This window comes from Pteronotus mesoamericanus, unplaced genomic scaffold (genome assembly GCF_021234165.1).
Source record: "Pteronotus mesoamericanus isolate MK-2021 breed Mesoamerican mustached bat unplaced genomic scaffold, CSHL_Meso_final contig_101, whole genome shotgun sequence".
Lineage (NCBI taxonomy): Eukaryota > Metazoa > Chordata > Mammalia > Chiroptera > Mormoopidae > Pteronotus > Pteronotus mesoamericanus.
The window spans coordinates 11,009,720-11,023,910 of NW_026555001.1; the positions used below are offsets into that span (position 1 = coordinate 11,009,720).

At 43.9% G+C, this 14,191-nt stretch overlaps 1 protein-coding gene across 11 annotated transcripts in view; it reads right to left on the minus strand.

Moving 5' to 3' along the window:
* The window catches only part of LTBP1 (latent transforming growth factor beta binding protein 1), a 367,328-nt gene that overhangs the window by 206,867 nt on the left and 146,270 nt on the right, over window positions 1-14,191 (minus strand). For 4 of the 11 annotated variants that reach the window (XM_054567984.1, XM_054568000.1, XM_054567970.1 and 1 more), the window contains exon 1: window positions 12,501-12,937. In XM_054567984.1, the coding sequence (XP_054423959.1) occupies window positions 12,501-12,723 (223 nt within the window). In that variant the 5' untranslated portion in view covers window positions 12,724-12,937. Of the gene's footprint in view, window positions 1-12,500; window positions 12,938-14,191 lie in introns of those variants that run through there. The other 7 variants (XM_054568007.1, XM_054567977.1, XM_054567992.1 and 4 more) reach the window with 3 other exon arrangements.

Sequence of the window (14,191 nt, forward strand, 5' to 3'; positions counted from 1 at the left end):
TCCCCTCCCACATTTCCAGGAATAACAATTCTATGTCCTATCAATTGTAGCCCAAGAGTGCCACCCTTGCACCCAGTTGTGCAGACTATGGAATGAAACTTTTGTTAAGGGATCTGGGCAACATCCCAAAGCTGAGGACCAACGTTAGCAACATCATCTTACTTCCTGGGATGCTGGTTGTGCTGCAGAAACCTGCTGGCTGCACCGGAGCAGAAGAGGTGAAAATTCTTTGGAGAGCGTGACACATATCCCCTGGAAGAGAGGACATGAGCAAAGAGACTTTCTCAATGTCTCCCAGAAAATTTGCACGGCAGGAGGCAAGCTTGCGCAGGCTGAAATAGCAGGATGAAGACAGAAGGCAGCCTGCACTCCAGCATTTCATGTGGCAAGGATCGTGTCCTCAGAGGACCCTGCCGAAGAGGCTGCCTGGAAGGGTGTAGAAGCCATAGCTTTAAAAAGGCTGGGAATTAAAGTAGGGGAGCTGCAAGGGGTTAACATCTTTTGATTACATGGTTGATTCTCTTATGGCATTTATAAATCACTTCCTAATATAGTATCAGCCTCCCACAGAAACTCAGTAAATCAGTTCAATTAATTCATGATAAAGTATCTTTTTGAAACCATTATTTAGTATGAATTAATAGTACCTAAGATCTTTGCTACTCAAAGGGTGACCCAAGGGCCAAGCACCACCCCACACCTCAGGAACCTGTTAAAAATGCGGAACCTCCAGCCCCACCCCAGACCTACTGAATGACAATCAGCACTTTCTCAGGATTTACGGTGATTCCTATGAACAGTAAAAGGTGAGAGCACTGGCTTAGACCATGGGATCTCCATCAGAGCTATATGTGTATAACAATCGCCTGCATCATTTGTTTTCAAACCACACACACCCAAAGCACACCCAGAAATCCTGATTTAGGAAGCCTGGGGTGTGGGCTGGGCATCCGGACTCTTTGGTAGTCCATGCGATACCCTGTTGTATAACCAGGACTAAAAGCTGCTGATTTAGGGGTTGGAGTGGGCAGGCATTTAAAGCCAGGCTTCAGCAAGAGCTCCTACCTACCTACCCCTCCCGCCTCCCCACCATAAACATTTTTACACAGGTGAATCGACTTCTCCTTCCTTAAGTCACTGTCAGCCTCTAGCAAAGCATACAGTTTTGTTTCCATGATCGATGAGGAATCCCATTGAAAATGATCACGAAGGACAAAAATGTTACGCCCCGTGGGGACGCACACAGCAACGCGGGTAGAAAAGACACTGGAGGCCTCCAACTTGAACCCTGTCCACGGCTGCCTGGGATATGTCAGTTTGACTCAGCAATGACTTCTCTTAAGGGCTTGTTATTTGTGAATGAAGATGAAAGGAACCATTCCCCAGCCACCAGCAAATTGTTAGGTTTTCTTGTCTAGATTTGGTCTTGAAGGAAGAAAGAACAGGACCTGATTTAAATCAGGCCTGGACTTAGCCACTATTATTGCTACATACCCGAATCTTCGAACTCAGCCACCATTGGAACAGATCAAATTTCAAATAACCAGCTAAAATAGAGCCCAAACTCTTGAATCCCAACCCGATTTCTAGGATAAACTCTTAGACAAATTGGCACTATTAGTCCCTGGTGCAGCATGTTTCTAAGAGTTAATTTCCTCGCATGAGATCCCTCAGAATTCTAAAGTGTTCAAGTAACTGCCAGGTAGAAAGAAGAAATACTTCCTCTGGCAGAAAATGCTCTATAATATGATGAAGTTTGACAGGAGGGAAATGATAATTACTGTATGAACAGCAGTCAGAAGTCTTTTACCAAATAAGGTTAGGATTTCTGCAGTGAGTGTATTTCAGTTAAAGGGTATTTTCAGCCTGAAGAGCTTACCGTCTTTTTAAAAAGTAGCATTCTACAGAATAAATTTTGTTGCATACTAATTCATCTATTTACCAAGTACACAACTTTGACGTGAATGTTATTTTTTTTTCCTTTTCCATACACCATCATGGTTTTCTGGGCACATTAAGGGACTCTCAGATGTTTCTAATTACCCTCTGTGTACACCCAATAAAATAGCTGGCTCAAGATGTTATTATACCACGAGAAGATCCCAAGGGCTCATAAATCACCCTTTCTTCAGAAAGAGACAATGCAGTGGCAAAAAGTGCCACAGTCTTACCTTGCTAAGTAAGACTTCCGTTAAGAATGTTCCAGTGCCCAGAAAAGGGCAGTGGTCTGCTTCCCTCATGGCAAAAGATTTTAAGGTCAAGTTTCCCTTTTACTTCTTCTGGGGAAAATCTGATGAAAATCAGGCTGAGCTTTTGTACGAGGAAAGCCGAGAAAGTCCCCATCATCAAGAACAAAATTTTACTGACTCTGATAGGCATCTGAGGCTTGCTCTCTGAGTGAAAAAAATCTCTCGTTACTGCATAAAGTTGTTTGGTTTTTTTTCCCTACCAAATCTTAACAACAACAAAAAAAAGCCAACACGGCAGTCGTGCCAGTTTTTCAGTAATTACTGCATGAGTCTCAATTCAAGATAACGGAGCTGAGCAGTAAACCATTCCTTAAGCCCACACCCTTCAACTAAACAGGAAATCAAGTTTTAATAAGTGCATCGATGACAGCATTCCATTACACTGGCAATGGAAGGGCATCTGTTTCTTCTCATTGTGTGTGTGTGTGTGTGTGTGTGTGTGTGAGAGAGAGAGAGAGAGAGAGAGAGAGAGAGAGAGAGAGATAACTTTGGGGAATGAATCTCAAACTTCCTTGTTAACTTTATCCTGCCCCATTTGGTAGTTATTTGATTTTCCTGGACTGCGGAGCACAAAGATGACTGTGTGGCTGCCCTCAAAAACATTCTCACATCATCTGCAATGTTAGTTCCAGGATGTGTTTCCAACAGTACACAAATGCATTATTCCTTCTCCACTTGGAAAATACATATATACCTCGAGAGTAAAAGCTGATACAAATGTTTTACTTTTATACTAAGCTGCCAAAGTCCAACTCGTGTGCCAATGAATGCTGCAGGTATATACTGCATCACATAAATGTGATTTCAGTATCTACTTTACGTCCAGCCTCTTTAAATTCACTCTAACCTCGGAGCTCAGAAGTTATTTACGCAAATGGCAGCAACGCCAATAGTACAAAGCAGGATCACATGCTATCATCAGACATCACTGGAGCCCACCCCATCTATTCAAGATGATGGCCTTTCCTCCAGACCACGGTTTCTGGTTCCCAAGAGTGCTACGATGTTTCAGTGCTCTCCCCGGGGGCCGGCAAGGTTGGCAACCTACAGGCGCTTTCTAGATAAGCAGGCGAACCCCTCAAGGAGGGGCACAGTCCAAGGCAGAGAGGCTACTGTGTTGCGTCTGCCATATGACAAGGTATCTGACGTTACTCTGAGCAAGTCTCACTGTGAGCCAAAAAAAAAAGCCTTCTGTGCTGTAGTAGCAAGGAGCAAAGCAGGGGCATAACAGAAACATCCTTCTAGGTCTTTCCTGAAGCTATTGTGTTGTCAGGATCCGTAAATACAGGAAACCCTGTCTCCATGGGGCACAGGGAGAAAGCCCTATCCAAGCTGCAGGAGATGGAAGCACTCTCTCCCGTATCCCTGGAGACAGGGGTCGCCAACTAAGAATAGCCCTTTTTCTTCCAAAGGGAAGGGCCTTCTTTACATCAGCCTGAGGAGCCCACGCACCCCTTCAGCCGGCTCCTTCTCGTGAGCCTCAGAAGAGCCCCGCGGGACGCTCAGGGCATCATTGGGTTCATCTTACCCGTGTGAAGTCAGGGAGGCTGGGTCAGCAGCCCAGGTGCCAGGACCAGTCAGGAGTGCACCTGAGCCAGACCCCGGCGTGGCAATTGACATGGTAGTGACTAGAAGCATAACAGGAAAGAGAAAACAGCATAGGCAGAAACGTTGGAAATGGAACTGGAGGTTGCAATTCAGACAGATTGCAGGAGCGGAGAGCAGCAATTCCACATACCTGCAACAGCTAAAGGTATGAAGACTTAACTGCACAAAGGGCTACAAAGGTGGCCTGTTCCCTGCATCTTGCAGTCACCGGAATATGTTTCTCCTTTCCTGTGACCCCGCCAAACTCTCAGATGATCACGTTACTCCTGTGATTTCAGTTGCCTGAGAATTCCGGATGGAGCCGCAGCAGGAAAAATGTGTCTGTGCCACCATTATGTGGGCACCTGCCATAGACAATTAGCTCTGTCATCAAAAATGCATTAAGCATCTCCAGAGTGAGGCACAGGGCTGGCACTAGAAAGGCCAACGTGAAGTAGACAAGTCTCCGTCCCCAAGCAGTTCAGAGTGTAGTGAAAGAAACCAGCGTGCAAACAAGCAAGGGAAGCGAGGCTTCGTAGCAGGAGCAGTGCTCGCTGACTCTTGAAACAGCAGCGAGTCAGTCACTGCCAAGGCTGGGTGGGGCAGAGCGCCTGCCAGGCGGGGCGGCAGTGTGAAGACAGAGGCGCTGGGGCATTCGGGGATCTTTGGCATCCTTGGAAGTTCAGTCTGGCAGAAGCAGAGAGGAAGGGGCACGGCCGCAGTGAAGGCCGGGGAGCCTGGCAGCAGCTAATCCTGAGGGCCCCGCATGCTACGCTAAGCAGTTTGGAGTTTCCCAAAGATCATTCCATATGCTCAAGCTGACAGAATAGGAAAGAATACACACTTGGTGACATGGTGTTACAGGCTCCAAGGAATTTTGAAAGGTCCTTTATTCTAGGCTAACGTAGCACAACCCATTGAAGGAGCACCATTCACCTCCATGATACGGGCCAGGTGTGGCTTAAGCGGGAGTATCAATCACACATGCCTTTCTCACTGGGCAAGCCAACTGCTGACCCCTCCTCTACCTAAGGTGAGTTTCTTCAAAACTGTCCTGACTACAGACATAGTCTCTTACACTAGCGCTGGGACACCCCTTTCCTTCCTCATCTTCAAGGATCTCCCTCTTCATCCAAGTAGGGCCTCACTTTTTCCTGATTCCAAAATCAGGGGTCATGCTCCTCCTCGGTCCAGCCAGCCCTCGGAACCACCTTCCCGCGGGGCGTCCTTTCACGGGGCACTCCCCCGCACACACGCACACGCACACACGCCTGCCCTCGGACATAGGAACCAATTTTATTCCTCCTCCTGACAAAAAAGCTCCGTACCAAAATAATGTTGGAGAAAGAGGTGACACACAAGGGGGGGTCCCCAAAAACAAAGGAATTATCTTCTGGAGGGCAGGCCCCTTGTAGTACAGGCTTCCCCCACTAGGTGAGTGTTCTAGGAACCCATCTGTATCAGTGCACCAGCCGGTGTTGTTGTGAGAGGCTGCATTTGGCTTCAGTGAATTTTTCGGAAGACTCTTTCAACACGTTTGCCCATTTCACGATGGGTGATTTATGAGCCCACCTGCCCACACCACGCTGAGTGTTCAGCAGTTTTTGACCAAAAACAGCATGACTCCTCTGCCCTCCCCTCCCTATTCACCTGATCCTTGCCTCTGACAACTTTTTTTTTGGTTCCCCAAATGAAGAAAGGCCTCAAAGGGAAACGTTTTGCCAGTGTGGAAGAGGGGAAACAAAAAATGCCAGAAGCGCTAAAAGGCATCAAAATCAATGAGTATAAAACCTGTTTTGAGCCATGGGAAAAACGCCTTGATAGGTGTATTGCATCACATGGAGAGTAGTTTGAAGGTGACCGAGGTTTAAACAAATTAAGAATAAATACACAATTTTAATAAATAAATTCCAGTTTTGGGGGGTCCCCCCTTGTAGCATTCTTGGTAATTAATTTATTGAAGTCCTTATACTCTTTATTATAAATAAGCAAAATTCCTTCTGCAATAATTCCAGGAGCTTTTTTTTTTTTTTTTACCCAATGACTTGCTTGCTTCTATCTTCTGTGTATGAGGCTCTTTATCTACAGACATTACACAAAGAATATCCTAAGACAATACAATATCAACACCTGGGTGAAACCTAACCCAACAAGACATATCAGAAAAGCATACATAAATTCTCCTAATACCAGCCTCTGGAGATGTCCCCCAGTGAAAACCAAACACCAACCACTGTCACAGAGCTCGATTACAAAGCTTGCGATGCCCTCCGCACCACTGGGGGCTCTGTGCACACAGCCTCTCACCAGAGAGCCCCGCCCCAACACGGCGTGTCTTCACGGCACTTACGACTCCTTGACATTATATCATAATGAATGCGTCTTAGTTTATTCTGGCAGTACACATTTTAGTCTTATTAATTGTGGTAAAATACATAGAACATACATTTTACTATCATTAGCGTTTCCCAGCGTATAGGTCCGTAGTATCAAGTACATTCTTCAGGCTGTTGGGTCTTCCATCTCCAGAACTTTTCCTCTTGCAAAACGGAAACTCTGTCCCGTTTAAGTGACTCCCTGTCTCCCTGCATTCCCTCACCCCTGACAACCACCGCCTTCTCCCTCTAGGAATCTGACTGCTCCAGGCATCTCACACTAGTGGGCTCACAGAGCGTTTGTTTTATGGGAGTGGCTCATTTCACTTAGCATCATGTCCTCAAGATTCGTACATGTTGTACAGACATATTCTATGTTTGTTTGTTTTTTTAATGTTGCAGGGTCAAGAACTCTGTCTCTCTTGTTCCTTGTTATATTCCTAATGCCTAAACCAATCCCTGGGACATAGCAGGTGCCCAATAAAAATATGGCAAATGAATTGGTGTTTCCAATACCAGCCTTTGATGGGTTCTCCATAGCCTAAATAAAAGAAAAAAGAAAATGCTTTCCATTATGACACTTATTCAGTATTAGAAAATAAAGTAATGTGAGCCCTGGCCAGGTAGCTCAGTTGGTTGGAGCATCATCCCATACACCAAAAGGCTTTGTGTTCCATTCCAGGTCAGGGCACATACCTAGGTTATGGGTTCAATCCCCAGTCAGGGCATGCGTGGGAGGCAACTGATCAATGTTTCTCTTTCACATCAATGTTTTTCTCTCTATAGCGATCTCTCCCTTCTTCCCTCTCTAAAATCAATAAACATATCCCCAGGTGAGAAATAAAAAATAATAACACTAGTAATTTGAAAAGGTTATAGGTAGGAGGAGTTTCTTTGACAACTGCTTACTCATTCTAGACTGCCCAAATCAAAGGCAACTGCTTTCTTTTAGTATTATATTGGATCATCTTTAAAAAACATAAAACCTGTACCCATGCGTTATGGGGAAAATATATGCCCCAGTTAATCAAAAAGTGACATGTTGGTATTGGATTGGTTTCTGTGCTGGACATACATCAAGGGATCCTAACAATGACAACTGGCAAATGACAAAAGATTCAGTGTATGAACTAAGTTGCCAGAAAAATAAAATCTCAATGCCGCCCCTCCTTGAGTAGTTCTGTTGGTTTATCTAACGCCTCACTGTGAGAGAACTTTCTTCCCTCCTGAAGAGGAGAACCTCCGTAACGAGCGCAGCAGCAGGGCCAGCTCCCATTCCCATCCACGCGCTGCAGGACTGAGCTGCTGCTGAGAGCTCTCCGGGGCGATCCCAATGCAGAGCAGCAGGCCGGCCTCAGAGCAGGGCAAAGGTTGGCCTAGAGGCTGCCTCCCTTACCACGGGCTGTTCAGAAGCCTATTTAGACTATTAAAACACGAGTGGCCCACCTGAAAAACATAACTTCCTTCTTTTTTTTCAAAATAATAAATATCATTGTCCCCTTTCCAGAGGATGTTAGTACGATTCGAAAGAGTCAAGTCCTAATTCCTAAGTTTGAAATCAAAGCACGTTATAGCCTTGCCCCAGTCTCCTTTCCCAGACTCGTCATCTGTCACTACCTTTCATTCTTTCTACATTTAAGGGACACTACTCCCAATTCCCAGAACCACCTGTGCCCCCTTCTTGTCTCCAAGCCTCATTTTTGCTGGGTCAACCCTTCCCATAGCCACTTTCTTTCCCTCCTCTCTAATTCCCATCCGTCTGTATTGTGGAACTCACCAGTGTTTCAAATAGAACTGCATTTCAAATAGAACTGCCCCTATCAGCCTACAATCAGGCAACATGCATTCACTCAGCTCCCACTATAAGCCAACCTGTTCAGCAGCTGCAGAGGCGGGGGGAGGAGGGTGCTGGGGAGGGTGTGGCCTGGTGAACTAAAAAGAAGAAGTTGCATCCCATCGCCTTTCTCTCAAAGCATATTTGCTCTGCTAGAAATGATAGCTCCTCCTCTGGGCTCCTGCTGAGAGATTTCGACCTTGAATTAGGGTTATTTACATACATGCCTCATCTTCTCCTTAAAACATAAGCTCTCTGGGGGCAGCTTTAGGATTGGCTTCTGTTGGAAAATCTAATACAGTGTTTTACACATAATCACCTATTATATGATCACAGGAGGCAACATGGGAGGGCAGGAGGTATTTGGTCTCTGAGACAGGAAAACTGACTTAAAGTCATCTTTAATCAAACACAAAAGCCTTGGTAATAAAATCTACAAAATAGGATACAACCATTTACTTTTCTCAGGGAAAATAAGCATCAAATAAAGTAATATATGCGGACATCCTTTGTAAATTATCAAATACTTTTTATAATTATTCATTTGGTGCTAATGGAATGTCAGTCCCTTGTAACCTTTTAGGGAAAGCATCGTATAAACCACCCGTGTTATTTTAGCAATCATGATGGCTTTTCAATGTCTCTACAAATAACTTATGCCAAGGGACAGAATTATTTTATTTGAAATATTCTAGTTGTGACAACATGAATTCCTATGCTCTTCTTATTAGAGGAACTTGCGACTCTATAAACAACTTAAAAATACCAGGAGGTCATCTTCATTATATCCCTATGGAATGGAAAGAATCCATTAAAGCAACAACAGTTAACCTGCTGGCCCACCCAACTGGGGACGTGTTTCCATTTCTGAAAAAGGCAAAGGCAGGAAGAGCAGGGAGACGAAGCTCAAAATGCCACAGAAAAAAGTTACTATAATGAAAAATCTGCTTACATTACAGGAAATGCCACTTAATGTAAATATTCTGTTACATCAGACCAACACTGCATTCATAAAAATGAGTTTATTCTAAAATCTCAGAGCACTTCCCTTGGCTATCATCCTCATCCGGGCCTCATTTTCAAAGTCACATTAAGTGGAAGTTACATGTAAGATGTCCCCAACTGACTACTCAGGAGCAGAGAAGGTGGGCTTAACAGTAATGAAAAATGCACCAGCCTCTCCCATCTGAACTGTCTGAACAGCCCAGATTCACTATCACCCTGGACCAGAAAGGCCGCCACAGAAAAAGTGTGACGGAAGAAGGAGACTAATATCACCCCCATGCCTGCCACAGAGCCCCACTCTGTGCACCTGCTATTACCGGCATTGCGTAAATGAGTGACCTGGACCCAAGAGGACAGAGAGCCCAATGGCCGTGAGGCAGCCAGGGTCTGAACCCAGGGTTGTTGGCCTCTCGGGTGTTTATTTTCTATTTCACCATCGAGCCTTCCCATAAACTCAACCCTCCATGAGGTCCTTCACCTTGTCCCTCCCACACAACACAGTCACGCCTCAGGGAGTTAAGTAAACAGGGGACATAAGGAGATCTAAGTGCCAGTCCTCACTGACTTGCTGCATACTAAAGCAGACTCACATGCGCCACTGTGCCGAAGTTTCCTTATCAAAAAAAAACAGTGGTGACCATAATACCTGTCTCACTTTAAAAAAACAAAAAACAAACAAAAAACCCTGTAAATCACCATGTAAATGTTAGAAATTATTTCTGCTGCTCTGATTATCACAATGGATTATTTCATGAAGGCGTCTTGATTATGAAGTCCATATGGTTTTCCCTGCATTATTCTGACTCCTTAGGGCAAGGGTCCGCAAACTATGGCAGACAAGTCAAATCTGGCCAACTGACTGTTCTTGTAGCACAGCCACATCCATTCTTGTACACACCATCTGTGGCTGCTGCCTCGACCGGGACAGAGTTGAGTGCTTGGGATACAAACTACACAGCCTGCAAGGTCTAAAATATTTACCATCTGGCCCTTTATAGAAAAATTTTGCCAGCCCTCATCTTAAGTAACCAAAGATAGTAGCTAACGAGTAATCAGAGGCCAAGGAGAAAAGCTAACTAAAGTTACAGTAAAGTCTGGATTTTCCTCACACTGTACTATTTTCCATATACATATCTTATTGTCAAAAGTTTAACAGACTGAAAACAAACATACAGATGGAAAAGCACTAAGTTAGAAAGCCACTTTTTCTAAGTAATTAATAAAGTTAAACCACCGAAGGCCACAAACATATCTTGTATGCCTGAAAAATGAATTTCTAAAATTTTCTGTTTTTCTGAAGAATCATAATCTATAAATCTTACAAAGTTAGCATTCTTTAAAAAATTAAAACTCGTCCCTCAAATTATCCAGTATTTAAACTAAAATGTACAAAGATGAGGGAACCAGCTCAGGATGTAAATGAAATAGTTCACATGATTTCCAATGTGAAACTGTTCATTACTATTCTTTCTTTCCCTTTCCCTTTCCCTTTCTCTCTCTCTTTCATTAAAATACACTGCCAATCCTTTTGTGGCAGAGTTGAGCTCGGGTTGTGAAATATTTTTGTAAGTAATTTTTTTCTGCATTTTATATTTTGAATAGACTACGTGTATTCTGTTCCTCCACATTTGCTTCAATGCCAGAGAGGAAAGTGTGTAGCGTGTTTTAACAAGCACGTTTCCTCTGTTTCTCAAAGTCTTTAAATATTTAGTTTCAAAATGAATACACTGTAAGCCAAAAAATTACCACCCATCTGATTACTTTGTCGTTCCTACTGTAAGGATTTATGAAAAATGCAGGGAGGTGGGGAGCGAACATTGCTGAGGATGGAGGAGGGAAAGCAACGAGAGAAAGGGAAACAATCAAGAAAAGTAAAAGTGAAAAAAGCCAGTAAACCCATAATAACCTGCTCGGAATTGTCTTTTCCCTTCCCCTCCTTGTTATAACTTTCCGAAAAAGTCTGAAAATAATATTACTCATTATTCTTAAATGAAAGTCGTGAGATTTTAGAGAAGGACTGAATTTTAGACATCACTAACTATAAGCCATTTATTTTACAGGTGAGAAAAACTGAGGTTCAGAAATATGAACTGTCATGCCCTGCAGATTAGCTAGTAGTTAGTGGCACAGGAAGGACCAGAATCCAGTTTCCTGATCATCAGTTCAACACGCTTCCCATTAGACTCGGCTCTCTGCCCTGCTAAGCATAATGTGCCATTTGGCACCTAACCGCTAAATTCTTTTAAAAATATGCCCAAAGTGAAATTCACAATACCCTTCCTTTTAAATTGTATCTATGGGCACAAGTTTTTTCCAAGTACAGACTAACAAGAATACACTAGTTAGACCTCATAAGGATTAGGAGTCACAATAAAGTAGAATTATCAAAGAGCAAATAAGGACCTGAAGCTGCCTCCTTATATTTTGTCTTGATGGAAATCAGTTTGAAATAGACACCCTCCCTTCTCCTACCCCCTAGACATACACTCCCAAGACTAAACAGCAATATTCCATAAAAAGACCAGATCTAGCCAGTGTTATTATCTGTCTGACATTTGGGTTATTCTTGTGAGTAACTCATAAAGTAACGTGGGTGTCTGTGATTATTTGAGTACACATGGCAAACCATAATTGGTCAAAAAATAATAAAAGACATTTTTCTGTGACAAAAATACTGTATTGAATGACAACCTGGCAGTGTGACAGCGTTCAGTGGACCGCAATACGTTCTCCACTTACAAAAAAGAAACAAAAAAATTTTTTTAAGTAAAAAGCCCTTTTTTTGCAGTCAGTAACAACTACAGTTCATATTTAAATTATTTATGAAATATTATAAGGTTTCTAGTGCTGACAGCTATCCACTAGCATATATCCCCCTAAATCCATGCCATATATCAATTTATAATTCAGTCTTTGATATAGAGTAGAAACGTAGCTAAAGATGCAAGTCTGTATCCCTTTTTAAAGCAAAATACAGCGCTTTGACAATTTTAAAAATTTCTTTAGAACACAGCTATTTGTGAAGTAAAAATTTAACCACCACTTTCCAAATTTTACAACATGAGTCAAATCTAACATAAATTCTGTGCATCACTGCAAAGATAAGATTTGAAGTTGGTCAGCACAAGGTGTGGTTTACAGTCTTCATCTAAATCTATTCCCTCCCGTCCAACTGATACCTCCTCATCATCACACGGCTGCGTCAATGACAAGCAATAGGGGGTAACATCCTAGCTGCCCCTTCTCTAGAAAACCAACAATCAGGCTAAAAGTTATTCTGAAAGCAACTTACACGATCTCATGAGAAAAGCACATTTACACTCATAGACAGACACCCATTCAAGCAGAGAGCAGTGTGTGAATGGGCAGGGGAGGGGGGTGTCTCGGCGCTGCGATCTCGTAACACTACCTGGTAAGGACAGCGAGGGACCATGGAGGAACTCAACTCACCCACTCGGAAGTTCGTGGCCGTCAGGGTGTCGGCAGCATGACCATTCTCACTAATGAGAGTGGTGGTGTTCCCCTTCTCACAGTTGTTCTGACAGCTGCCCTTGGTGCAGGTCACTTTACAGATACTCGGAGTAAAGACCACCTTGATGCGCCCAGTGTGGTTACTCACTAGGAGCGGAGGCAGGGAGAAAAAGAACAACAAACACATCAGCTTAGTATCCATGAACTTGCCTTGGAAGGTTTAAAAAAAAAAAAAAAGAGGTGAAAAAAAGAAAGGAAAGGAGCGAGAGGGGGAAAAGAGAGAGCCCACAACCCGACAGGTTTGAGGAAAGAGGGAAGCCTTTAGTGCTCGCTGCTCTGAATCCAGTGGTGTCTCTGAAACAGGAGTAGGAAGCTTAGCAAACAGAACTCTGGGATGCACTCCAAAACCACATTTGAAGTCGAGTCACTGGAGTGGGATTACTAACCACAATGCTGCACTTTATTCACGGGCAGACAAAGAGCAGTACCGAGGGCACGACAGATGAAAGAGCCAACCCTGTCAGGCAGATGTAATGCGAAGGGGTTGGCCATGCACCTAGCGGTGAATAAAGTCTTGTGTCCTCGCCTTGCATACTTTCCCTGTTTCTCCACTTATGAAGTCACTGTTGCAGCCCGACCCCTGGAAATGTTTTAGGCATGCGGCATGTCTGAAAACATCTGTCTCAAATCTCCTGGCACTCTCGGCTGAAGTGATCGAATCCTGTGACGCAGCTGCGGGAGCCCATTTCTTTTTCACAACTCTGGGGCATTATTTCTCCATACAAATGTATGCAACGTATATTTTGTTTTACGGTGAACCGGGTCCATCTCAGGAAAAGTGAGGCAGCTGGGTCACAGGGCCAAACAGTTGCCTCCATTCAAATACCAGCCTGGAGCTCCCACTGCTGCTGCTCAGAGGCCACCTCAGGCAGGTAATTCTTTTACTCACGCAGTCCTCTCTTGACCGAATGCTATAACTTGACTGCACAGCAGGGGCAGCGCAAAACCACAAAATGAGCACAAATCTAAATGTCAGATTCTGACCCTGCCTGGGTGGCTCAGTTGGTTGGAGCATCATTCTGTGCACCAAAAGGATGGGGGTTTGATTCCTGGTCAGGGCACATACCTAGGTTGCAGGTTCAATCCCTAGTCTGGGTGCACAATGGAGGCAACCGATCAATGTTTCTTTCATCCTCTCTCCATTCTCTCTCTCTCTCTCTCTCTCTACCCCCCTCCCCCCACCACCCCCTTCCTCTCTCTCTAAGAATCAATAAACATATCTTTGGGTGAGGACTAAAAATTAAAAAAATAAAAATACATGTCAAGTTCTGGGTTTTAATTTTGGCTCAACCATGGTGTGACTTTACACATGTCATTTCGTCGTTTCTCTAAAACATGAGAGAATTGGAACTGATGTTTTCCAGCCAGTTCTAACTTTCAATGTCTATATCAGGGTTCTGCAAGCTACGGCCCCAGGATCAAATCTGGCCCACTGCCTGCTTTTGTAAACAACATTTCACTGAAACATACCCACACTCATTCATTAACGCGTAGTTTAGGGCTACTTTTGCGCTGTAACTGCAAAGCTGCACAGAGAATGTACAGCCTCACCCAGAACTGCTCTTCACAATCAAGTCCCAGAATAAACTCTCTGGCAAAGTGCGATACCA